Here is a 27,272-nt window from a genome sequence, read left to right as displayed (position 1 = left end):
ATGGGATCGTGAGCCAATATGAGCAGTTCTTAGGAGATTAAACGAGGAGTGACGTTCAAGGGGCAGGCACTGGAAATGTTAGCGTCCCAAATAGTGTTGTGGTATGCAGTTGTATTGGATTCCCATTCCCTGTTAATTTCTGGTGTAAATTTCTGGTGTCCGTTTTGCTGAAGAGGAGGGAGAGATTCGATAACTTGTGCTTCTGGGATGTTCTTTAGATGGATTTCGTTGTCATATTTTTTTTATCTGGTGAATTCAGGTAGCTTTGATACTTGTATAATTGATATTTAGGCAGTTGTGTATATTATTCTACAATATGTGATATAAATGGGTAACAAATTTTATTTCAGAAGAGGATACCTATTTAGGGAGATGTTGGGTCAATTTATTTGGAAGTTCGTACTCCAAAAAGTTTGATGGCTGGTTCTTATGTCTAAAAACATATGAGGAAATGTCATAATCAATATCAAACCTTTCTTTGATATTCCTGAGAAGTAAGGCATTGGTTGTTCATAGGTGGGTAGTCTTGACCATTCATCATCCTTTTAATTCATAAAGAACTGTGTCTCATGAATTTCCTCTGTACTGTCATTGATTCAACTCTCACCTCTGAGGTGAGTAAATGTTGCTATTTCTGCATTTCCAGTGCAGTGTGTGTGTGTGTGTGTGTGTGTGTGTGTGTGTGTGTGTGTGTGTTGGATATTCCATTTTCTGCTACCAGTATCTTGGCTGTGGTTAATGCTCCAAGTCATTTTCTTGGTGCAGTCCAAGTACCCAAGAAAGATGTTAAAAATGAACCAATAGAAGAGACCATTTTTGAGTGATGGGGTATGCCCACCAGATGCACATAAAGTCTGCTTCATCTTTGGAATGCCTACAAAATTTTTCACTGATACTATTATATATTTTACTTAAATGATGGAGAACAAGGTACCAGTTTTTATCCTACCACTCCACTGAGCAAAATGTGAAGCCTTCTGCCAGCCTAGAGAGCCTTCGTGCAACTTAGGCGATTCTTCCTTCAATGCAAAGAAGACAGAATATGTGCCACCAACAATAAAGAACTTTACAGTGATTTTTTAAAAACTAATCGATGAGGGCATGCTGGGAAGCTTACAACATAATAGTATTACATCATGTTTTTGTATCACTAGGTATGAGATGAATGGTTGTTACATATTTATGTATATTGATTACAATGTGAGCCAAAGTCTAACAGTTGCAATGGTTGTGTTCCAGTTTGTTAGCCTGTGGGGGCTGAAGATTAGAGTTGTAGTCTGGAAATAATCTGAGTGATCCCCCCTCTCCTATTTGGTTGATCTCCAGACCCGAACACCTTTGCTGGGCTTGGCTGATGTACTTTGGTGAGGGAGGATGCTTCACCATCGCAGCATTTTGAGAAAACTTGTGCTCCAGTCACATTGCAGCAGTGATGTCAAGCACTGCAGTCCATTAGTATATTTCCTGAAGGAACCTCCAGATCAAGTTCATTCAGCGCCAGTGACTGTGCCATTTCTTTTGAACAGAAGTACTTCAGAAACTCACAATTTGCTGTTCGTCTCCAGTACCTAACGTACGCATATGTGGATATTGGCTCCTTCACGTGTACAAAAAGCCATGTTATCTAGACTGGAGGCTTGGCTTCATGACACCTCTTCCTCCTTGGATACAGAAATTGTTGTAATAGACATCATGGCAGCTATCATGTTTGTCAGGAACTGGAAAAACTCTGTCTTCATGTTAGAACCTTTGTAGGATGCTTCTTCCATCATTTGAGACTGTGAGCGCCCTTGTTCAGACAATCCTTGTGACCTTCTTGGCCTGGAGTTTGGCCTTCAAGCTAGGCTGTTTGTACATGTGGAACACAACATCACACATGTATTTTATACAATATGTCATTGTGAAATGAACAAGACTCATATGGGTGAAGGAGCCATATTGATATTAGACTTGACTTGAAATGAAAAGATCCCTGCCAAGTGTAATGCTCATCTTCTCCAAACGGTTCTTGTGATTTTTTCATATTTCTCTGCCTCACTATGTGGATTATATTTGACTTGTGCGGGTCTTTTGTCCCCTTTGCATACAGGAAGAGTCCCTGTTTTCTGTTTGTGGCATATTTGAGTCAGGGTTGTGTTGATCCCATCATTATCTCTACATAGCTCCGCCCACTTAAGCAGAGAAACATCCCAATTTTCATCTGTAAAATGTTGGAGGCCAAGTAGGTTCATGTTGGTTTCAACAGGAGAGAAAACACTCCCTCTGTCTTTATTCCTGTATGTGTCACCCATCAGGATGACCAGATCAGATTCCAGGTCTGCTTCCATAAAATTGAAATGGGTCCAAAATGGGTTTCATCCAGAGCTACCAAACAACGATGCATCTCCACTAGCTTGAACTCCACTTGCTTGAACCCAGGCCGCGAAGGACTTTAAAAGTCGTAATCAGCACCTTGAATTGAACTTGGATATATTTTTGTTTCACAGTATGATTTTCGCACCATATCTGTGTATTTTGAGCAAGGCAGTTGAATCTAGGTATGCACATTCCCCACCTCCCCATATTTTCTTCCTTTTACTTTAAAGTGAGCTAATGTGGCGTAGTGGTTAGAGCATCAGATATTATTAGGGAAGCCCAGATTTAAATCACCACTCTCCTGTAAAGCTTGCCAGTTGACCCTGGGGCCAGTAACAGTCTCTCTCGGGCTCAGCTACCTCACAAGGTTGTGGTGGGGATAAAATGGAGGACGGAGAAGGCTGTACACCCTCCTGAGCTCCTTGGAGGAAAGGGTGGGATAACAACATACTAGACAGATGAATTATTATAAAATGGAGGTACTGACAGAACTTAAACAAAGAAGTAGTCACTGATCAAGGTTTGCTGCTTAAATTGAGGCGGTTACTTTCTGGTCTGAAATGTGTGACAGCTTTCTCGTGGCCACATAGTTCTGATAAGTGCAATGCTCTTTCAGCATGTATTGTAGCATTTGCCGGCTGTGGTCACTTGTATAGTCAAATTAACACCTCAGCACCTCTGTGTGTGTGTGTGCACCAAATGCCAAGGGTGTCCTCAGGAAGGAAGGCGACGGCAATCAAGAGAGTGAGTGGATTTTAGGGATTTATTGATTGATTAATGTGTTTTTGAGTTTAACTTCAAGTACCACACTGCCCACAGCTGACTAAGATGAAGTTGCCAGCTTCTGAGAACCACAGGCAATTCCACATGCAATATTTGGCTGGTGCAAGAGACGGCCTGCAGATCTCAGGTTTCCGGAGATTTGCATAGATGCTAAGCAGATATAAAAGGTATTTTCCACCCACTAGGCTACTTGTCACCTAATTGTTCAAAGCCAATTGGAGCCTCTGTTGCGTATCGTTATTTCTGTCGGAATCCGTTTGGTGTGTTGAAGCCCTGACGGCTTGCATTTGCCCCTGTGTAGACATCCCAGCTGCCCAAATCGCTTGCAAGCAGTTCCCCAGAAGGTGGTAGCCACGTTAAGCTGCGCTCCTACCAGCAAGCGGGAGCTCTGAGCCTCTGACACAGCCCTTGGATTGCTAGCAGGTTTCTCTCATTGCACCTCATTTGCATCTGGGGCATCAATTAGCATGTTTGTTGAGGCTAATTGAATGAAACTCAATCATAGCTCTTAATTGCTTGACTATGTGAAAAGAAATCACATTAATGCAGCTAATTAAGTGTATGGCAATAGATGCAACATAATTAGGAGTGAAATGTGAAAAACAAGCGATAGCGAAAGGTGCGAGAGCCGAGGGATGCAGGGGATTTGGAAGGCTCGGCCATCTTGTTGTTGACACGTTTGGGGAAGGGGCCCAGCTCGCGCGAGGTTTTTGTTCCCCGACACCGCTGAATTATGAACGCGGAAAAACTTGAGAAGGAAAATGTAAATGGCTTTGCAATTACTACTTTTTCAAGCTGTTGAGGGGCCGAAGATCGCACTTCTGGGGTGGGCCACTGTTGAGTGGGCTTGGGGGACTTGTTAAGTGCCGTTTAAAAGTACTTGGCTTTGAATTACCCTCAAAGCTTGTTAAAGGTTTCCCCCTCCTTTTTTTTCTGAGATCAGCATTTTCTACAACTAACATCTAGGGAAGTTATTTTTCCCCCTGTAGCATTTGCATATCAAAATCAGTCTCTCTGTCTTCTTGTTAACAAAGCCTATTACAGATGATCAGGTTATCTTCATCCTTTTCTGGTGTGATCATACCATCAATCACTGTTCTTCTGAACCTGCAACGTCTAACATGCAGGCTTTTATTTCTCCAGGATAGCAAGATCTGATGAGGAAATGTGTGTTGAGGTCCTGCTAGAGGGGAATTCGTTTATTTATGTGCTCGATTTATATATCACACTTCTCATTTTAAAAAGTCCCCAAAGCTGTTTACAGCCGTGTTAGAATACACTTTAAAAAACACAAAAAAGGAGCATAAATGATTGGCAGAAGATAAAAACAAACCAAATCCGGCAGCCATACAGGGACAAAGTAATAAAGGGTAGTAAGAATAGTTTGATCAAGAAGAAGAGTTGGTTTTATATGCCGACTTTCTCTACCACCTAAGGAAGAATCAAACCGGCTTACAATCACCTTCCCCTCCCCACAACAGACACCCTGTGAGGTAGGTGGGGCTGAGAGAGTGCAACTAGCCCAAGGTCACCCAGCTGGCTTCATGTGTAGGAGTGGGGACACCAATCGGGTTAACCAGATTAGCCTCCGCCACTCATGTGGACGAGTGGAGGATCAAACCCGGTTCTCCAGATCAGAGTCTACCGCTCCAAACCACTGCTCTTATCAACATAAAATAACAACAAAACAGAGATAATCAGATAACAGTAAAAACAGCAGAAAAAGTAACAAGTGGGGGGAAACCTGCCTATTAAATACTGATAAAAGTACCCATGTATGTAAGTACTTATGGCAACCCCAGCAAGGGGCTTTTAAGGCAAGTGAGAAGCAGCGGTGGTTTGCCATTGCCTTCCTCTACATAGTTTTCCTTGGCGGTCCCCCATCCACATACCAACCCTACATAGCTTCCGAGATCATATGAGGCTTGCCTATGCCGTGCTGCCTTCTCTCCCAAAAGCGCACAACACCTCGGCAAAATCTCCAGCAAATGCCTAGGCAAACCACCAGATCCTTCTAAGTGCCTGGCCCACAGTGGAGAGGAAGGCATTCTGCAAAGGAAAAACCACGGGACTGTTTTTCCCCCCCAGCTGTGAAATATTTCCTGTTATGTACTTTATATTCAGTAATGGGATTGTTGTATTAAATAAAATTAAATAAATATTGCATTCATATTTAAATATTTCACCAGTGTTCAACCTACATTTTCCATTATTTTCCCCGTGAATTTTTGAACTGAGGTTTGATTTTTACTTAAAGGAGCCAAGGTTGAAATAACTGTCCAGCTCTTTTCTCAAACCGAAGTGTGGAAACTTAGCAAGAATGTTAAGTAAAGTAGACATTTCATATAGAGGACTGCAGTTTAGCATAGAAACTAATGGAGTTCTTCAAACCCTTATGATGATTTTGTCTGACGTATCTCAGCTAGCTACCGAACTGTTTCTACACTGTTCTCTCTGCACGCGTAGACTTTGTGTATCGGTGCAGCAAACTTATTTGTTGTTACTCTTCCGATGTCATATATTGTCCTGATACTGTGTTGTTTACATTCCCACCCCCATAAATATTGTTTATGTTCCTTTTGATGCAGGACTATATGCAGAACGTTCATGGGAAAGAAATTGATCTTCTAAGGACTACAGTTAAAGTCCCTGGGAAGAGGCCACCCCGAGCCACATCTGCATGCGCTCCCATTTCGAGCCCAAAAACAAACGGCTTGTCCAAAGATATGAGCAGTTTGCATCTCTCGCCAAATTCAGGTAAGACATGTAAAACCTGCTTCTGCCGTCCTGGATGTCACCCCCAGGTTGCATTTTTTTTCCTTTTTAAAAGGGTGAAATAAAAGATCAGTGATCTTCATGCCTGTCAGATCAGGGTTTTGTCTTCTAAAGCAGGGGTCCCCAACTTTGTTGAGCCTTTGAGCACTTTGAGTTTTGATAACACTGAGGGGGCGCCTCAGTGTAACGACAAACGTGAGTGGCACAGCCAACTGCAATATGGGGGGGGGGTTGCAAGACACGTCCCCCTGGGATGGAGGCAGCTGTTTCCAGATGGATGCTTCTTGCCTCGGGGGCTCACTTAGAGACCTGAAATGAAAAAAGCCAGCGCTGGCTCTTCGTTTTACGGAAGAAGGAAGCGCATTGGTGGCCTTCGTGCTGAGCATCGTTGTTTCAAATAAACAATTATAATGCTACTGACTGAAGTTCTTCTAAAAGAGAGCCAGTGTGGTGTAGTGGTTAAGAGTGGTGGTTTGGAGTGGTAGACTCTGATCTGGAGAACCGGGTTTGATTCCCCACTCCTCCTAATGCTAATCTGGTGAACTGGATTTGTTTTCCCGCTCCTACACATGAAGCCAGCTGGGTGACCTTGGGCTAGTCACAGCTCTCTTAGAGCTCTCTCAGCCTCACCCACCTCACAGGATGTTTGTTGTGGGGAGGGGAAGGGAATGTGATTGTAAGCTGGTTTGATTCTGCCTTAAGTAGCAGAGAAAGTCAGCATATAAAAACCTTCTTCTTCTAAGCCCAGACACTTCCAGGCAAGGGAGTGGCATTGCCTGGATGTGAAGAGGGGTCTGAGTTTTCTATATGGACAAAACTTTTAGGAAGACAAATTCTATTTTTGTTTCCTTTGGAAGGGCATCCTTGGGAACTAAGATCTCCATATCTACTGTAGGTAGGTGGATTTAGGGTTGCATTGCCTTGGCTTATACTTAAAGGGGTGGGTTGCAGCCCATTGACTTGGGGTCAGCCACTTTGGCAGTGTAGAGGGCCTGCTCTTCCTCAGAAGTGGTCTGTTAAGGCAGCAACCTGGAACCTTGACACATCCCTATCGTATTGACAGGCGGGCAACAGCAGATGCTTCCTTCAGCCCCAGGGTCCTTCAGCAGGCACCTGTGACAGATACATGCTTTCTAGGCCTCAAAAGATTTCCATATTGAACTCTGACAGACCCACTTCAGCCTTCAGCTTGATTCTGCTTGGGGAACTGTGTCTGCATTTTTGAAGAACAGCTCTCTGAGTAATGTGTAGGATTAGGATTCCCCTTTATGAAAACTGGCCTTGTGGCTGCAACTTGTTTTGCCAATTCAGAAGACATAACAATTTTATACTTGCTTAGAAAAAAAAAAAAAAGACTGCTTTGTGGCAGAATTGGTGGCCCAGATGGGATGAAAAGCAAACCTAGCCCAGAAAGAGAGTTCTGTGGCTTTGGTCTGCATGCAGGGTTGTTTTTTTTAACATCTCATAATATAAGTGCTGAAGCTTTATCCTGGAGTTCTTGAGAACCTGAGGATTTTATTCTAATCCAGTGGACTATGAACTCAGATAGACAGATCTGAGAATAATTTTTCCTTTGGAAGAAAAGAAGCGCCTAGAGACAAGGCTACTTTTTATTTATGATTTTGTGGTTATTCCTTCCTTCTTAGGATTTATAAGCCTTTGTGGGCTATAAATGTCTTTTGCTAATACTCATCAAGGTGCATGTTCCTGAGTAGAGTTTGTTGTGGACTACAGCTGTGATCTGAAGTACAGAACCCCTAAGGTCCTGAGACTACCTGGGGACTTGGAGACACATACCCCAAATAAGTGGACAGTAATTAATTTTATCATGAGTTCTTTCAATGCCAGAAATTCAGGCAAGTATAAATTGACAACCATATTCAGTTTGAGTAGGATTATGGTAAAGAACCAAAGCCTGGGATTGTGGGTTCGAGTCCCATGTGGGTCACCAGATATGTTGCAGATGTCCCTTTAGGGAGGCTAGACAGACCAGGATCTAGGAAGCCACCAAACAGTTGAGTTACCTCAGTCACTAGTCTTAAACCACTAGAATCCATTAATGGGATAATTCTCCTACAGAATAAAAAAGAGGATCCAAATCATTGTGTCCTTTTTGTGGTGTTTATTATATTATTTATTTATAAATTATTATTTATAAATATATTATTATATTATAAATACTATTGTGTGTGTATATATATACACACACACACTCCTCCTGCACAGTGTCTTTCAAGATAGCTAATTACCTTGCATGCAGTTCCTGTGGGAGAAGGTATCTCCTCCCTTATCCCATCTCCCTGAGGATGCAAAAACAATATTTGCTACCATTTGAAATGAGGCTCTGAGTCTCACAAAGCAACAAATCTTAACCACTAATCACATTGTGGGATGCTGGGCACATCAGATGGCTACAGCTATTGGTCTGTAAAGACACAAGACTCAAATCTACGACCCTCACCATGGAAAGCAAAGTGCACATCAATGGCTTACCTTTCAGAAGGGAAGGACTCTTCATTTCAAATATTAATGACACCATGGAAAGGCTTCAAAAGCTCAGACATTGCCAACACAGAAATACCAGTCACTGACCCATCCTCTTCAAGGCAATCCAGAGCATTCAGGTTTTTTTCAAACAGATCCTCTTTCCAGAAGTCTTTCTAATCCAGCTCAAGAAATCCTTATCTGGATCAAAGCAGCATTTTTGAGAACTACGTCACCACCCCCAAAAATAATGGAGGTCCACCCCATCCAGGATCAGCTTCTGCATCTAGACCAAGAAGTTCTGAATGATGACCCTAGGATCCACCCTGTCTTTCGACAACAGTGTTTCATTTCTGTTGACCTCAGGGAGACTGCTTTCATACCTCACTCCACCCACATCACTGCTTCCTGTGGTTCACTGTAGAAGATACCATCTACCAACATTAGGCTTTACCCTTTGTCCTCTCTGCTGCTCCAAGTGTTTGCACCAGTTATATGGCAGTGGTTGCAGTACACCTTCGGTGTTGAGGGTCACAATCCTCACTTATATTGACAGCTGACTTGACAATTTCATCTTGTCTTTCCCTTTTTTGTTATACCAGGATGACGTTGTGTCTCCTAGGCTCACTGAGCCCTGGGATGAACAGGGGAAAGTCACACCCTATTCTGACAAGACCTTTGCAATTCATTGGGCCTCTTTTGGATTTGGCCACTGCTTGAGCTTATCTGCCTTCAGACAATGTCATATGCTTCTGGTCTTTAAAATGTTCAGCAACAGAAAAGTATACCACAAGGTGAACAAAGCGTCAAACGCTTAAAGGAATAAATACATTTATTTAGAATATTTAAAAAATATTTAGATTCAGAAAAATATTTAGATTAAAAAAATAGGAAGAGGCACTAGAGATCATATTGCAAATATACGTTGGATACTGGAGCATACGAGAGAATTTCAGAAGAAAATCAGCTCATGTTTCATAGATTACAGCAAAGCTTTTGACTGTGTAGATCACGAAAAGCTATGGCTGGTTTTAAAGGAAATGGGTGTTCCACTACATCTGCGCAACCTGTACTCTGGACAAGAGGCCACAGTTAGAACAGAATATGGAGAAACAGAATGGTTTCCAATTGGCAAAGGTGTCAGACAAGGATATATTTTATCTCCCTATCTCTTCAATCTATATGCAGAACATATAATTAGGAAAGCTGGATTAGATTTAGATGAAGGTGGAGTGAAAATTGGAGGGAGGAACATTAATAATTTGAGATATGCTGATGACACTACATTATTGGCAGAAAATAGTGACGATTTGAAATGACTACTGCTGAAAGTTAAAAGAGAAAGTGCCAAAGTAGGACTACAGCTGAACATCAAGAAAACAAAAGTAATGACTACAGGAGAATTACACAACTTTAAGGTTGACAATGAGAAAATTGAAATTGTTAAAGACTTTCTATTTCTTGGCTCCACCATCAACCAAAAGGGAGACTGCAGCCAAGAAATCAGAAGGAGATTGAGACTGAGAAGGGCAGCCATCAGGGAGCTAGAAAATATTTTGAAGTGTAATGATGTGTCACTGGCCACCAAGACTAGATTAATTCATGCCATCATATTCCCTGTTACTATGTATGAGTGTGAAAGCTGGACAGTGAAGAAAGCTGATAGGAAGAAAATAGATTCCTTTGAAATGTGGTGTTGGAGGAGAATGTTATGGATTCCGTGGACTGCCAAAAAAACAAATCAGTGGGTTATAGATCAAATCAAGCCTGAACTGACCCTAGAAGCTAAAATGACTCAACTGAGGTTATCATATTTTGGTCACATTATGAGAAGGCAAGAGTCACTAGAAAAGACAGTCATGATAGGAAAAGTTGAGGGCAGCAGGAAAGGAGGAAGACCCAACAAGAGATGGATTGACTCAATAAAGGAAGCCACAGCCCTCAATTTGCAAGATCTGAGGAAGGCTGTCAAAGATAGGACATTTTGGAGGACATTGATTCATAGGGTCACCATGAGTTGGAAGCGACTTGACGGCTCTTAACACACACACAAAGACCCGAGGAAGGTCCTGAATACAGAGGAGAATAAAGGGATTAAACTGGGCATTAGTTAAGTATCTCTGGGAAAGGAATGCCAGAGATGGGACACTTACACAGAAACGGATCTAGCCCTAGTTGTCACACACAGAAGATTCAAAAGGCAAGTAGATTTGTATAGGAGAAGTTAGTTCTTTGAACATATGAAGCTGAATCAGACCTTTGGTCCATCGAAGTCGGTATTGTCTACTCAATCTGGCAGGAGCTCTCCAGGCTCTTTCACAACAACGTCTACTTGATCCTTTTACCTGGACACACTAGGGGTTGAACCTAGGATCTTCTGCATGCCAAACAGATGCTCTACCACTGAGCCACAGCCCCTTTTAGAGCTTTCAGCTAAAGCCAGCACTTTGATTTGTGCTCATAAACAAATTGGAGCTCTTTTAATAGCAGCATAATAGTAGCCAGCCCTGTTAACCTAGCTACCATTTATTTATTTGTTTGTTTGTTTATTGAGCTTATATCCTGCTCTGTATCCCTGCCAAAGCTGGGCTCAGAGGGGCTAACATCAAGTTAAACAATAAAAATCATACAATATATAAATTAATTCCAATATAATTAATTCCAATACTGACTTTATTTAAGAGTGTAATTAGAATCCTTCTTCTTTTCTATATTCCCATTACTTGGTACTTATTTTGGAACATAACTGCAGAAATTCCCTAATAAAGCAATTTGTTGTTGGCTCTAACCATGTACCTACCAGCTGGGTCATACCAATCAGCTTCTCCAAAAGGATGTTGAATCTGCTTAGGTTACTTGTGTGTAAGTGGAAATGTCCTGTGTGAAGTGCCCTTGAACTAAGGCTGTTTCATCACCAAACCAAACAAAAATGAGTGAAGCTTCTATTAGCTGAACATGCCCAATTCTATAGCCAAGGGCTGGTCCCTGCTCAGAATTTTTTTAAAAAAAATACAATCCAGCCAGCCGTGGTTACAATTTAGGAGGCTATGAACCCAGGAGAAACCCCCCCCCCCGGTTTACAAAGAAGATTGTTCTGCCACAAGAAGTGGGGTAACACCCCCCCTCCAGAGTCTGAGTTGCTGTAATAATCCAATATGGCACCTGACATGATGGCGGCAGCTACCACCTCCAGTAAAAGGTGAAGGAAGAGGGAGGTGGAGTTGAATCACAGTGGAGAGGGAAGGAAGAATCAAACCGGCTTACAATCATCTTCCCTTCCCCTCCCCACAACAGACACCCTGTGAGGTAGGTGGGGCTCTCTTAGAGAGCTGTGACTAGCCCAAGGTCACGCAGCTGGCTTCATGTTTAGGAGTAAAATCCAGTTAGCACCTATTATTTGACCCACAGGTCCATGACGAGCCTGGGGAGAAGTAGTCAGGGTCCCCAATTAAACTCGATGTGATGGAAGCAAGAAGTAGGAAAAGCGGCAGGGAGGCCAGCTATACTAGACACCGTTGCTGCCCAAACAGTCATCAAAGGCAACCCTTGTACAACATATTGCAGTAATATGAGCAGGATTATCTTTATCTAGGAGGGGCTGTAGCTGGTCCAGTCCTAGCTCCGGACTTCTTGGCTGCCATGGCAACCATGGGATTGTCTCAGATTCTTATGGCCCCAACACATGAATTGATCCGCTGCTTTCTGGTGGATCTGTTGGAAAGGAAGGGAAACCTTTGTCAGGGTCAGACAGTTATCTGCTAAAGGCTGAAGGGGTCCTGCCCCCTCCAATCCACAGAGGGGGGGGCAGTTAAAGTGATAGCTCATGGAGCCGATTGGTTTCCTGAATTATTCCTGCGCTACCAAAGTCTTCGTTTATTGTACATTCATTTTGATACTTAACAACACTGGAGTATCCTACAATGTGTGTTAATGGCACAGCCATCATTAACTATCATTAATACCTCTAACGGCTGTTATCTGTTAACTCTGTGTGACACATTGGACATGGTGCAAAAATGAGAAGTTTCTTGCTTTCTAAATGAGAATTTCATATCTTATTAATCTTAATCATCAAGGAAAGCAATGCAATGGCCATTAGTAAGCTTATTTTACGCTAAAGTGCTTAGAATCAGATTAAGCTGTAATGGCTGCCTTCAGACGCTTCTTTTAAAAGGGAATAATTTAAGTGAGACTTAAAGTGTCGAACTTTTACAGAGATTTCTTGTAGTCTCCGAGTGATCACTTTCGATGTACTGTCACAGATGGCAGACTTAGGGTTAAAGTAGATATGACTGTAAAAGCCAAAATGATATAGTTTGGGTTGTGTGTTTTTTTGTAATTTCCAACCTGCGTTTTGGGGAGAATTGGGTTGTGCAAGCGGCCTGGGAGAAGGTAAGGGGTGTTCAGCCCTTTCCTCCATGCCATTTTCTTGATCTGAATCTCTCTGCCCCACATGTGTATTCTTCTCCCAAGCCCTTTTAGTATCCTAAAGTTTTTTTAAAATTTTTGTTAACTTTGTTATATTTTGACTGCTCGGAGCTTGATCTGTGTAAACACCCCACACCTACTCAGTCTTGCTATTTAAAGTGCAGCAACAGGGAGGGGCAGTGAGTAAACGCACCATCCCTTGAACACAGTAGCTCAAAACGCGACTGATTGTCCCCACACTGGAGCAAAGCAGGAAGTGCGATAACTAGGCAGTGTGTCCAAACAGCAGTGCAGGTAAAGAGTACTGGATGTGTAAATCCACCCAGTTGGAGATATTCTCTGTTTTGCTGGTGGCGGCGCTTACCCCCCCCCCCCCGAGTGAGGAAAAGGAGCAGTATCACAAAGCAGAGACTCGGGCGCTGCAAGGATTTCCAACCTCCTGGGACCCCAAAGGAATTCCCCAAAAGAATGGGGCTTGAGAGTCCAGTCCTGGGCTTGAGAGCCAGCGTGGTGAAGTGGTTAAGAGCGGTGGTTTGGAGTGGTGGACTCTGATCTGGAGAGCCGGGTTGGTTTCCCCACTCCTACATACGAAACCAGCTGGGTGACTTTGGGCAAGTCACAGCTCTGTTAGAGCTCTCTCAGCCCCACCTACCTCACAGGGTATCTGTTGTGGGGAGGGGAAGGGAAGGTGATTGTAAGCCGGTTTGAGTCTCTCTTAACTGGTAGAGAAAGTCAGCATATAAAAACCAACCTTCTTCTTCAAAATGAAATGTGCACAGAATGTGCACAAAATTGACTTAATCAGACAGCCATGAGTGTGAGATCTGTGTTCATACTGGGACTACTGCTTGTTCTGAATTAATTGCAAGTTGCCCAGGCTAGCCCAGTCTTGTCAGATCTTGGAAGCTAAGCAGGGTCAGCTCTGCTTAGTACTTGGATGGGAGACCACCAAAGGTTGCTATGCAGAGGCAGGTAATGGCAAACCATCTCTATTCATTTCTTTCCTTGAAAACCCTACGGGGTCACCGTAAGTTGGCTGTGACTTGATGGCACTTTCCACCACCATTTAAACTGCCTTAGGAATAAAGACCTGACCTGGATAGCCCCAGGCTACCCTGATCTCGTCAGATCTCAGAAGCTAAACAGGATTGGCCCTGGTTAGTACTTGGATGGGAGAACACCAAGGAATACCAGGGCCACTATGCAGAGGAAGGCAATGGCAAACCACCTCTGGTAGTCTCTCACCTTGAAAACCCTACTGGGTTGCCATAAATCAGCTGCAGCTTCATGCCACTTTATACACTCACACAGGAGGAAAGAACACTTCGTTATGTGCAACCTCTTATGCATTCATACAAGACTTTTTAAGCCAAGGTTGCTGTTTATAGTCAATACAAGTCAAGGTTAAATTATTAAGTATGTTGCTGGGTAATAATAACTGTGTGAATTCCTACTCTAGATCAAGGGCATTTGTTTTGGTGGGGCAGCATTTTATATGGCTTTGTCTGTTAAGAATTTTGTGCTCAGCATCTCCATTTCCCTATTGATTTATGGGGAAGTATTCAGTCAGGGAAATAATTTTTTCATATTCTTTTTATTATATATAAAGTTTAGTCAAGCAACTGTAACAGCAACAACGAGTCAAAATGAAGACATACATAACATTCAGTGATCCATCACCTATCACGCTGAGAACTGTACACATGGTTGTACATTGTCTTAAAATCTGATATTCTGCTACATAACAAAGAGAGTCCATTTCTTAGTGAATCTGTTAGACTGAGAATTAATACGCAGTCTCCTGTAGCATATTAAGTTCGACATCAGTGCAGTATCCCAAATTGTTTTGAAGTGTTCTGCTAAAGGGAGTGCAGTATCTTTTCTCCACTTGGAAGCTCTACAAATCTGAGCAGCAGTAATCACATTTATAATTACCTCCTTGTCTAGTTCTTCTACTTTGTCGTTTATAATAATAAATAAATTTTATTTGCGGCTAGTATGCCAGGTAAAACAGAAACTGACCATACAGAGTAGATGTTTACAACCAAGGCCAACAAAATTAGGAATCACCCAATTTTACAATTCCACAGATTAAGGATGTGCATCAAGGCGATGTAGCTTCATTGCTAATGCACAATATTTTGCAACCTGGGTGGTAATTGGTGAGCTGTCTCCCAGCAGAAACTTTTTGGTCCATTCACCCTCATCACCAGAGCCTATTTCCCTAATCAAAGGGTCGATAATATTGAAGCGGGCTGACTTGTAGCGGGGACATCTAAAAAATACATGCTCAATGGTTTCCAGCTCCCCTGTGTTACATGGGCATCTTCTTAAATCTCCCTTCTAATATGGCAGATGGTAGGGCTGCACATCTGGCCAGTGTATAGGCCCTCCTATGTGTGTTCCTTTCCAGGGAGTCTTTGTCGTTTAAATATCCACAAGGGACAACCTTAAGGATCTGTAGAGAATTTTTAAAACCTGTATGCCTTTCCCTGTATGCCTTTCTTAGGTGATTAAAGAAGGCTGTGCTATATCATATGTGTTGCCTGCAGAAAGTCCAAGAGCAAATCCTGGCATCTCTTTGGTCGTAGGATATGGCCGGAAGACTCATGACACAGCAGCCTTGCTGAGCCTAAGAAACTTTGGGTCTGGTCAGTGCTTAGAAGGGCTCTTGGAAACCGATTGGTGTGCCACTTTGAACTCTGTGATGGAAGGAAGGCAATATATAAACCAATACTCACGCTTTTGAGGAAGACCCTTCTCCACCTGATACCCTGGAAAGCTGCTGCTGAGCCACTGTATCAAATAGTCCACAAAGCTAGACAGATTGGTGGTCTGACACAGTAGTAGGCAGCTTCATAGGTAGTAGGTACAGGAATACTGAAAAGTACTTGATTGATTAAATAGTCTAGCATTTCCCCCCTCAAACCCCATAGGATACCAAGTGGCCAGCTGGCCTGGTTACTTACAAGGGAGCCCTCAAAACAGATTTCACTGAGAGGCCTCAAGGGCCTCGCCTTAGATGGTTTCAAACAGCTAGGAGCTTCAGTGGTGAAACCTTCTTCTGAGAAATCCTCTCAGAAGCTCTGTTCAAAAAAGGATTGGGGGCGGGAAGAGAAGAGACGCAGAAGTTGCAAGAGAGGAAAGTCTTTTGCCTTCAGAGGTGACTGCAGTGAGAATTTGTCAGAGAGAAACCGTCAGCCTCCCAAAACGAGGCATTTGACACTCTTCCTGTGAGGAGAAAAGATGGCGCGGCACTTGATGCCACCCTTTCAGGCCTACGTTTGGTTTCCTTCCTAAGGGGGATTCTTTCATGTATTTTCAGCTCTCCTAAACTTAGTAAATATCTAGGCATCCTCAGAAAAGAGAGATCCTCTGAGGACCCAAATGTATGGTGTGGCCCTTTAAAGCAGGGGTGTCGAACACATTTGTTATGAGGGCCAGATATTACAAAAATGTCACTTGGCCAGGCCAGGCAATGTGTACCACAAAATTTAATGCCAGGAACCGGAGATACAAACTTTATAGAAGACACAGGCAAAGCCAATTAATAATATTTTTACTTTAGTTTTTTTTTACTTAAAATGCAAACTTGCTTAAAACAGTAACACTCTTACAGTATTTTCTTTTATTTTACATTCTTTGATCAGTGACACCTCGGGATTGGGGAAGGTGCCTCAGCTGGTGAGCCCATAGTGTGCTTCCCAGCCCAGATCGGGAGTGTGGGGTAGGGGGCTGGCTCACGGGCCGGATAAGAACCCTCAAGATGCCAGATCCGGCTCCCGGGCCTTATGTTTTAAAGCAATGCTTTAAAGCAATCCATTGGTCTGTTTTCCTAGGAGGGTATCAGGTGTTTGCTCTGTATCATATACCACCTACGGGCTGTTACCTCCTCTGATCGTTCTGAATGAGTCTAGTTGGGGGAATGGCCAGAGCTGTTCAGATACCGGCCTGGGTCTGTGCTAAGACTATTCCATGTCAATCACTGACCCTCGCTTCGGAATTGTTAGGTATAAGAGCAGCACAATCGGACCCTGATGAGCTAAGCAATGAAAATGAGCTTTAAATTGTCAAAATGAAGCATGGGCTTATGATCTAAGTATAAAACAAGACACATGAGAGCAGAAAGGAGGGGAAAGCCAAATGAATCTAAATAGTTTTAAATGAATCTAAATAGAATTAAACAGTTTAGGAGATCCAGATGTCAGGTGGAAAGGCATTCTATTGATTGGTAGCTACAAGGGAAAGGGAATGCTGGTGGGTAACAGAAGAGGTGGGAGGGAAAGCAGCATGGTATAACCCGATCTCATCAGATCTCGGAAGCTAACCGGGGTTGGTACTTGGAAGGGAGACCACCAAGGAAGACTCTGCAGAGGAAGGCAAACCACCTCTGCTTCTCACTTGCCTTGAAAGCCCCTTGCCGGGGTCACCATGAGTCGGCTGCTACTTGACAGCGCATTAAACACACAGCAGAGGAGGCATTCCTGGGTTTAACTCAAAGATTGGTACCTGTAGAACCAAGAGCCTAAGGAGAAAAAGAAGATAAAATAGGGTCAGAGGAACACGACCATGGAGATCATGGATAACACGTACAAGAGTTTTATGTGAAAACCAGCAAAGAGGAGGAGTCATAAGAACATAAGAACATAAGAAAGGCCCTGCTGGATCAGACCAAGGCCCATCAAGTCCAGCAGAATGTTCACACAGTGGCCAACCAGGTGCCTCTAGGAAGCCACTAACAAGACGAGTGCAACAGCACCATCCTGCCTGTGTTCCACCGCACCCAAAATAATAGGCATGCTCCTCTGATACTAGAGAGAATAGGTATGCAGCATGACTAGTATCCATTTTTACTAGTAGCCATGAATACCCCTCTCCTCCATGAATATGTCCACTCCCCTCTTAAAGCCCTCCAAGCTGGCAGCCATCACCACATCCTGGAGCAGGGAGTTCCACAATTTAACTATGCGTTGTGTGAAAAAATACTTCCTTTTATCTGTTTTGAATCTCTCACCCTCCAGCTTCAGCAGATGACCCCGTGTTCTAGTATTATGGGAGAGGGAGAAAAACTTCTCCCTGTCCACTCTCTCCAAACCATGCATAATTTTATAGACCTCTATCATGTCTCCCCTCAGCTGCCTTCTTTCCAAGCTAAAACAGCCTTAAGCGTCCTAACCGCTCCCCATAGGACAGTTGCTCTAGTCCCCTAATCATTTTGGTTGCTCTTTTCTGCACCTTCTCAAGTCAATACAGTCAGTACAGAGAACAGCATTAAGGAGTAATATGTTCTGAATGGCAAGCAATAAATACCACTCCATTGTGTACCCAAATATACAAAGACTGTTCCCAATGATGGAACTCTCCAGGTAGCCGAGCTTTCTGTCAAATAGCCAGACTCTAGAATACAGCACTGCCCTGAAAGCTCCATCATGTCCGCACCGGAGATGGGATTATGGAGAGTTTCAGCCCTGAAGTGCTCATCTCTGGGCCAGTATAGATTGGACAAGGGGCTGGGAGTTCCTTTCTGGGTGGACAGCAGGGGCCCCCCTGCAGGGAGAGAGGGAGAGCTCAAGTTGCAGGAAGAAAGGAGGAGTGTTTTATGCAGCTTCTTGTTCCCCCATGCATGTTCCTGACAGTGTTCCTGAGGTTGAGGTAAGGAGAGCTTCGGCAGTGGCTCCAGGATGGGGATGGAGTGAATGAAGCTCGGTATGCCTAGGTGTCAGTCTCTTAAAGGAGCAGCTAGCGTTTTGAATAAGTATGCTGGTCAATGGATTTATTTCACAAGTTTTATATGGGTTGGGTCCACCTGGAATGTTTGCAGAACTCCTCTCTGCGGACTGGGGGAGCCTTGCAAACAGCATGCTCGGTGGGATGGCACGGGGGCAGCAGCCATGAGGTGGCATGAGGTCAAATGTGCTCTGCTTAGGGTTGCCAGGTCCCTCTTCGCCACCGGTGGGAGATTTTGGGGCAGAGCCTGAGGAGGGCGGAGTTTGGGGAGGGACTTCAATGCCATAGGGTCCAATTGCCAAAGCAGCCATTTTCTCCAGGCGAACTGATCTCTATCAGCTGGAGATCCATTGTAATAACAGGAGATCTCCAGCCACTTCCTGGAGGTTGGCAACCCTATCTCTGCTGCTGATGCAAACCCCAAGCAAAAGAAAGAGGGAGAGACATTCTGACTTGATTCATCCTCGTTGCCTCAGCCTTCTGTCGTGAGGGGCCTTTGGCTTACAAGGCCGTTCCGATGATCCACAGACAGGAATTTGGGGCCCAAGGCCAAGTTGCTTGAAGAAGGGGGGAAAGGCTCCTTCGATGAACTCTTCTGGTGGACCCAGCCTCTTTGTTTGGTACCGTGGTGACCTCTTCAAGCAGAATGTCGGACTAGTATCTGGGAGACCTTGGTTCAAATCCTCACTCCTGCCATGGAAGCTCGTGGGTGACCTTGGGCTAGTCATACTCTCTCGGCCGAACCTACCTTGCAGGTTTGTTGTGAGGATAAAATGGAGGAGAGGAGAATGATGTCAGCCGCTTTGGGCACCCATTGGGGAGAAGGGCAGGATATAAATGAATTAAACAAACAAATTACTAGTGTGCCCTGGACAGTCAAGTAGCCGGTTGGTAGTGGCAGTAGCTCAGATCCTTCCCAGACAGATAGTTCTCATGTATTACGTGGCCAGATCCGCACGCCTTCTTCTCTTTGTTTTGCCTTCTGCCCAAGATGATTAATTCTTTCTATCCTCCTGAGGTTATCATGTTCGGCTCTGGTGGTTATATTTTGTAATAGCAACCATTTGGATGTTAAAACCTTTTCAAGAAAATCAAGCTTGTCCTCCTCCCTCTCCCCCCACCCCCAGTCTCTAGTGATTTTTCAAATACTGAAGCCATCAGAAGAGCTGAAGAAGCTGATTAACTCCCCCCCTCAAAAAAAAAAAACATGGGGGGGGCGGCGTTGGTAGTGGTGGTAGAGCTTCCCGAATGTATTTTCAGCGTTGAACTGCCATTGACATCTAAAGTCCCTGCCATGCTGTTTTCCTCCACACTCCAGCAATCAGGACATCCAGCAAACCCATAAAAATCCAAACTAATAGCATGAATATTCAGTGACCTAGAATACTAATTATTGTCATGAATATTAATGCGATCGGACTTGCTTTTTTCCTCTTCTGTTTCTCGCGCTCTCCCTCTCCTCTTCCCCCCACTCAGCCGGCTCTAAAGATGGGCCATAATGAGAACATTTAAGAGAGAGAGCGCTCTCCGTCGTGGCAGGGACCGGGTAATAAGGAGAGCTTGATTAACGTGGCGCACTTGGGGGAGAGATGAGAGGCTTCACGTGGCCCTGTTGTGGGGGAGGCAATGAGGCACCAGTGGCTGTGTTGCTGCTCCCTCAGATTAATGAGGCCTAAGAGTGCATTAGGAACAGTGACAAAGGTTTGATCTAATGGGCTCAGTCATTTTTCCTTTGAGTGACAGACGCACAGAAGTAATTGGCTGTGCAGAATGGCAGCTCATTGGCAGTACTTAAGGATACATTATCCCCGTTGTGTGGCCCGCAGAGGCTGTTTATCAAAACTGCTCACACTGCAGACGCGCATTTACTAGGCTGCCGTGGCAGAAGTAATAGCTTTAAAATAAAATAATAATAATAGAAATGTTAGATCAAAACCCCTCTCGCTCTGTCTCTGGAAGTTTCTCTTCATTTTTGTTCTGAATGGTGTAGGGATAGTTTAATAAGTGCAGTCTGTTCTCGCGTGCACGGGTTGTTGTTTTTTTGCCACTCTGTAGTGACGTGTATGGGTCCTGGGTAATAAAAAAGTTCCTTGTTTCTTTTGTGACCAAAACACTTTCAACTGCTCGAAAACTTTAATAATTTCAGTCTCAGCTACTGGAATGCAAATGCATGGTTTATGTTTCCGGGATTGGTCAGGAGGCAAAAGTTTGTTTCGGTATAAAAACTATACCATTCATTGTACCAGGTTAAACTGTATTTGATTATTCATTACTGAGATGTTTACTAAAAAAAATACAGGTTAAAATGGATAAATTCATGGCATGGCTCTACATCAGGGATCCCCAACCTTTTTGAGCCTGTGAGCACATTTGGAATTCTGACACGGCATGGTGGGCGCAGCAACAAAATGGCTGCCACAGGAGGCGGAGCCAGCCACAAAATGATTGCCATAGCTTAACTTCAGTAACACAGTGCAGATCCTTGTGCTGTGGTGGCAGCTGCTGCCAAAGCAACATTTTAAAACATCTGCACAGCCAGTCAAATCTCCAGTGGTCAATCAGAAGCCTTGCTGAGCAAAAGCCCTATCTGGCCCCACCCACCTCCTAAAAACACTTGGCGAGCACCAAAAAAGGAGTTGGTGGGCCCCATGGTGCCCGTGGATACCACGTTGGGGTACCCTTAATCTGCATCGTGTTTTATACCAGTCTCCCATTCTGGTAAGCTTAGAAGATTTCCTATTTGTCGAGTGCATTATGTCTGTGTGTTGACATTATCATACTTAGCATTGTTACGTTTATGAATATTTAGACATATTTGGTAGTCAGATGATTCATTCAGGTAACATATTATGAATTTATGCTTTGTTTTCACTTTGTTTTGAATCTCCATCATAATCAAATAGATGTTGATATTTAATAATGGGCTGGATCCAGCAGGGGATTTTCGCTAACAGAAGCGGGGGTGATTTTCACCATTCCCCACTTTCCCCTGCAGACCTCTGACCTCATACTGTTCCTCAGGGTCCCTGTCCCCCCAAATCAGCATTTCAGGGAACATTTTGTGATGCAGCAAGGCAGGGGAGGCAAAAAATTCCCATTCCACTTTCATCAGTGGAAACTAGCACTGGATCTAACCCTTTATTTTGAACGACTTTCGACAGGAAAATCTTTCAGGTTAATTAGTTTCAGCAGCTGCTATCAAGTCAATAAAAATACTTCCGATTTCTTCCATTTCCTTTATTTTCTTCTTTTCATTTGTTTAAGTTGCCTTATAGTCGTAAAGTGGGGCAGTATAGAGTTTGGGGGAGAAAAATATGCCAGGGTGCTTAATGGAACCTAACTCAAAATGGAACCCTTTGATAAACTTTCCCCTTGATAAACTAATTTGTCTAGCTGCTCTGACAGCCATGATGCTGCTAATAATGTCCAGCAAGAATAATGGTTATAGTCCAACTGATTCATTCTTAGTATACTCTTTTAGATGCAGCCAAAATTAGACACACTTCACAGAGTGTCTTTCTCAACTGTATGCAGGCCAAAGAAAGGTGCAAGGAGCACTTTATGTTGCCTTAGAAATGTCTGTGATGTGTTCTTAGGAGCATGTCGCAACATCCAGCCCTGATCCAGCAAAGAAGCGATTATGTTGTCTTGAAGGTTGGCAGGAAGCCTAAGAAAAAGGAAGCATGGCTGGAGCAAACATTGCCGCTTGCCCGAGAGTCTGTGGAAAGCAAGGCAGCATATGAGGCGCTTTCTCATAAAAGACGTCTCGAGGAAAATGCAGTGCCTTTCTTTCCTGTCTTTGTGTTGCTTCTGCTGATAATTAAGCAAAAGTGGGCGGAACAGTTTTATAATCCCTGCCTGTGCCTTGGGTACAAATTCCTGGTCATGGTCTGTTGCTGGTCTCCCTTAATTTTAAAGGTGAGTTGTATCCCACCTCCAGCGGGTGTAAATATTGCATATCGTTCCGACATTCTCCTCTCTCACAGCAGTCCTTTCCAGCCCCAGGAAATGTACTCCCCAGGGTAGCAGGCTCCCTAGGGTTGCTAACCTCGAGGTACTAGCTGGAGATGTCCTGCTGTAACAATTGAACAGCCACTAGAGATCAGTTCACCTGGAGAAAATGGCTGCTTTGGCAATTGGACTCTATGGCATTGAAGTCCCTCCCCTCCCCAAACCCCGCCCTCCTCAGGCTCCACCTCAAAAACCTCCCACCAGTAATGAAGAGGGACCTGGCAACCCTGGCTCCCTATGGTTTAAGGGGAAGTGGGGGAAAGTGCTTCCTTCTTTCTCTTCTGTCAATGGAGTCGCACTGGTGGAAGAGGAAGGCATTCTGGGATCCCACCTGGCATGTGCAGATATTTCCAAACCAGCTAAATTGCAACTTTGTTTTATTAAGTGGGCTTCTGGTCCAGCCTCACCGTGAATTGCCTGCCACCTCAAGTCTAGGGCCCGCTCTTTCTAGGCAGTTATTACCCCTCCATGATAAACTCCTGTGCTGCTCCAGTAATTTAAGAGTATTCTTCTGACTCATGCTGCCCCTTTGATCCAGTCTCTAGCCTGGGTATGATTCTTCCCTTGGGATTCTCTCCTTCCCATGTGGTTTTTCCATGTTGGAGTAGAGCAAAGTCACTGCAAGGCATGGAAGAGGTTGAGGTGTGAGAACCTTTTTTAGCGTTACAAAAACCAGCCTCTGGGAACAGTAGATTCCCAACAGAGATTAAATAATGGCACTCTCTGCATGCAGGTTTATAATCACAAATGCTTCTTTTCTAGTTGAGATCAAATGCTAGCTGTTCTTCCCTGTAGATTAGCTCAGTGGTGACACAAGTATTTTCCCGTTGTTGTCAAAGTCGCTGCTGGGCTCCCTGACCACCACGCAGCACTCAAGTTGGTGGAGGCAAAGGCCACGTTCCTAGCCACTAACATTTTTGAAGCTCATGAACACATGAAGCTGCCTTATACTGAATCAGATCCTTGGTCCATCAAAGTCAGTATTGTCTACTCACACCACCAGCGGCTATCCAGGGTCTCAGGCTGGGGTCTTTTGCATCACCTACCTGCCTAGTCCCTTTAACTGGAGATTCCTGGGATTGATCCTGGGACCTTCTGCATGCCAAGTAGGTGCTTTACCACTGAGCCACAACTGAAACCCATCAGGCTGCTGAGAGCAGAGTCCTCCCACTGAGTGAGACAGTCTAGGCTCCCACAACTGTCCTTACTGGTTATGATAGTCTCCTATCTTATGGCCATCTATCTGTTGATTGATTTATCCACCTATTTATTTTAAAGCTTCATATCTTGCACTCTCCAGAATCTGCCCAAGACAGATAAAGACATAAAATCAAGCAACAAAAATAAAAATGTAACAAAATAACTCCATATTTTGATACAGCAACCAGTAAATTCAGCAATATAAAACTGTCATAAAAACAGGCATAAAAGCAAACAGAATGGAAGTGTAAGGAGCAGTGTAAGGACGGAAGATTCGGTTAAAAGGCCAAGTGAACGAAACGTCTGGGCTTGGCACCACATGAGCTCCAGATGACCTTCATGGGAGTGGGCATATCATAGGCAGTGTTTCACCACTGAGAAGGGGCTGCCCCTAGTGCGCACCTGATTCACTTACATGTGCAGAACACGACTTGAGATGGGCCAGACAGTATTGGGGAGGGGGTGGCCTTGTCCAAAACCTTTTGAATTTTGCCCACAACGAGCTGGGCACGCAGAGCAGATCTTTCCGCATAGGGGGAATTCCGTCCCTGTATCCCAACCCAGCAAGGAACCTGGCCTTCTTGGACACATGCCTCACTCTACACCTAAGTTATATCTTAAAGGGATGCAGGGCAACATTGTAAGGCTTCTTGGACCATAGTTTGGATTAGGGTTATGCAGCCCTGTTCATTTTGGGACTGCAGGCTGGTGAATGCACTAGGGGCCAGACTGCCATGCTTCCTAGCAAGATCCCTGCCAACCTCTGCCTCCCAGTCAGGCACCCTCATGCTCTGGGGAGGTGGACAGAGTGGCATTAATCATGGACCCCACCTGCTCAGCTGATTCATTTTAATCTCCCAAACTCCCACAGGCTTCAGATGCAGGCGGGGTCAGGCTCCGGTGCATGCCTCAGTGCAGGCTGGGGGGAGGATGCATGGGGTAACAGTAGAGTTAGGGTTGCCAGGTCCCTCTTCACAACCGGTGGGAGATTTGGGGATGGAGCCTGAAGAGGGCGGGGTTTGGGGAGGGGAGGGACTTCAATGCCATAGAGTTCAATTGCCAAAACGGCCGTTTTTCTCCAGGTGATCTGATCTCTTATCGGCTGGAGATCAATTGAATTAGCAGGAGATCTCCTGCTGCTACCTGGCAGTTGGCAACCCTAAGTAGAGATCTTAAGGTAAAGGCAGTCCCCTGTATAAACACCAGATTATTACTGATCTCCTTCTCAATTCCTCCAAAATCTTAAACTGCATTTCCAAAGTAGCACCTGTTCAGAAGAAAGTATGAAAATAATTTAAAATTGAATCAGATGGGATACTTTCTAATACAATTTTACTCCCTGTCTACTAGAGTTTTTTCCTATGTTAGCATACTGTTTCCAACTACAGCACACATATTCCTCCAAAACCTTAAACTGAATTTTCAAAGTAGCACCTTTCCATAAGAAAGTATGAAAATAATTTAAAATTGAACCAGATGGGATACAATTTCCCTCCCTGCTTACTGGAGTTTTTTCCTGTGTTAGCATACTGATTCAAACTACAACACACTTAGGCAGATGATTCTGGGCCAAGTAAAGTACGAGGTTAATCTTAATCTCTAAATCAACTTCTACACTGAGTGATGAATCAATAAACATTGATTTCCCCATCAAATGCAGTGATGAATTTCCCAAGGAGCTTCTAGAATTAGCAATCTGAGATTTTGTTTCTCTATGGGAGTTTTCAAATTAAAATGGTCACATTCGCAGTCTACAGGATTATCAGTTTAAGGCTGAGAAACACTGTCTCTTGTGGTCGCTCATATTCATTTAATGGGACCTATTAAGACTAATAACTAATTCCCTTCAGATTAAATATCAGCAATATTTCCGTAGACCAATTCCAAGATATTGGAAGATACTGGTTTGTTCAAAAAGGAAAAAAAAGGGGGGGTACCTTGAGGCAAGAAAACATGCTCTATTTTCTTAGAAAACCTATTTAAAACTAACAATACAAAAAAAAAACCCTTCAAAGGGCCTCATCCTTCCTGTCTGACCCACAGATTTTGTTCCATAAATAATCAATAATAATTCTAGTAGCTCTGAGAAATTGGCTTTCCAAGGGGTTTAAGAACACTAGGAGCCCCATAGTGCACAGTGGTAAGCTGCAATACTGCAGTCAAAAGCTCTGCTCACGACCTGAGTTCGATCCCAATGGAAGTTGGTTTCAGGTAGCCGGCTCAAGGTTGACTCAGCCTTCCATCCTTCCAAGGTCGGTAAAATGAGTACCCAGCTCGCTGGGGGTAAAGTGGAAATGACTGGGGAAGTCACTGGCAAACCACCCTGTAAACATAGTCTTCCTAGTAAATGTCGGGATGTGACGTCACCCCATGGGTCAGTAATAAATACTTTGCTAAGCTTGAGTTAGCGCTATGAAATCTGTAACTCCATTCATATTTCAGTATGAATACCAAGGAAGACTCTGGACAAAACATATTAAAATTATGTATTTAATTCTGAACCTGGCCCTCACGTGGATAGAAAAACCCAGAGAACAGGTCCCGATTCAAATAGGGGGTATTCTTCAGACCTGGGGCAGAAGAATGTGGAAACCAGCAAAAATAGAATGGGGTTAAATCACCCCACTGAAGAGAGGACTGTATTGGGTGACTGGGGTAGGCAAGGAACAAGGATAAGAGTTGCTGCTGCCTAAAATGGGTGGGTGGGGGGAGGGGAGAAAGCGAAAGTAAGAGCCAGAGCTGCCCAATGTGCCAGGCAGGCAGGTGAGGGAGAGGAGGGGAGAGCTGGAGCCACCACAGCATGAGTCATGCAGTAAGAGATAACTGTGCTCAGGCAGACGTGGAGGGGGTGCTGGAGTTTTCCTGCCACGTGAGCCAGGCAATTATTGACAGCTTGGCAGGTGGGCTGGCTGGCTCGCAAATGGATGGTTCAACAAGGGAGGTAGGGGATGGGACACAAGAAAGATGGAGTCCCCCCCCCCCCCGTCTCAGGGGTCCCCTGCTTGTCAGATCATCATCTGATCCCTCTTTTAAAACTGATTTAACATTTTAAATTGAAACATGTAATAGGATAGTCTGAGACCTGGAGGACAAGTTCATCGGCATCTCCACTGAACAGGGGAGAGTGAACAATTATAACCTCATAATGCCCTATTACCCACAGGAAATGTTGGGATTGAAGATTGACCTTAAAGGATTTAAAGACTGTTGCAGGAAAATCCACCCACTTCTGAAGAGGTGCTAAACTGTAAAATAAAGCTTTGAGTGCATCGAATGGCATATCCATCTGTAGGACAAAGTTAAGAAAGTATTAATGACACAAATGATGACAGTCCTTATAGAGGAAGTGATGACATCCAAGGTGACATCCTACATATTTCTAGAGTTGGAATGCTTCTTCACTCAAGCAAATGCCTCACTGCTTGTATATTGAGTGTTTCATTAGAAAATGCAAGTCAGCAGAAGAATGTGGTAGGAAATTGATTTCCATAGTATAGCTTTTTTTAATC

At 43.9% G+C, this 27,272-nt stretch overlaps 1 protein-coding gene across 3 annotated transcripts in view; it reads left to right on the top strand.

The window, feature by feature from the left end:
* Positions 1-27,272, top strand: part of AGAP1 (ArfGAP with GTPase domain, ankyrin repeat and PH domain 1) — a 355,259-nt gene that overhangs the window by 184,258 nt on the left and 143,729 nt on the right. For all 3 annotated transcript variants that reach the window (XM_056856130.1, XM_056856129.1, XM_056856128.1), the window contains one exon: positions 5,727-5,895. In XM_056856130.1, coding sequence (XP_056712108.1) covers positions 5,727-5,895 — 169 coding nt within the window. The remainder of the gene's footprint in view (positions 1-5,726; positions 5,896-27,272) is intronic.

The sequence above is a fragment of the Euleptes europaea genome, chromosome 10 (assembly GCF_029931775.1).
Source record: "Euleptes europaea isolate rEulEur1 chromosome 10, rEulEur1.hap1, whole genome shotgun sequence".
Lineage (NCBI taxonomy): Eukaryota > Metazoa > Chordata > Lepidosauria > Squamata > Sphaerodactylidae > Euleptes > Euleptes europaea.
The sequence above is the reverse complement of the archived record's forward strand: the minus strand, read 5'-3'. Positions and strand labels throughout refer to the sequence as shown.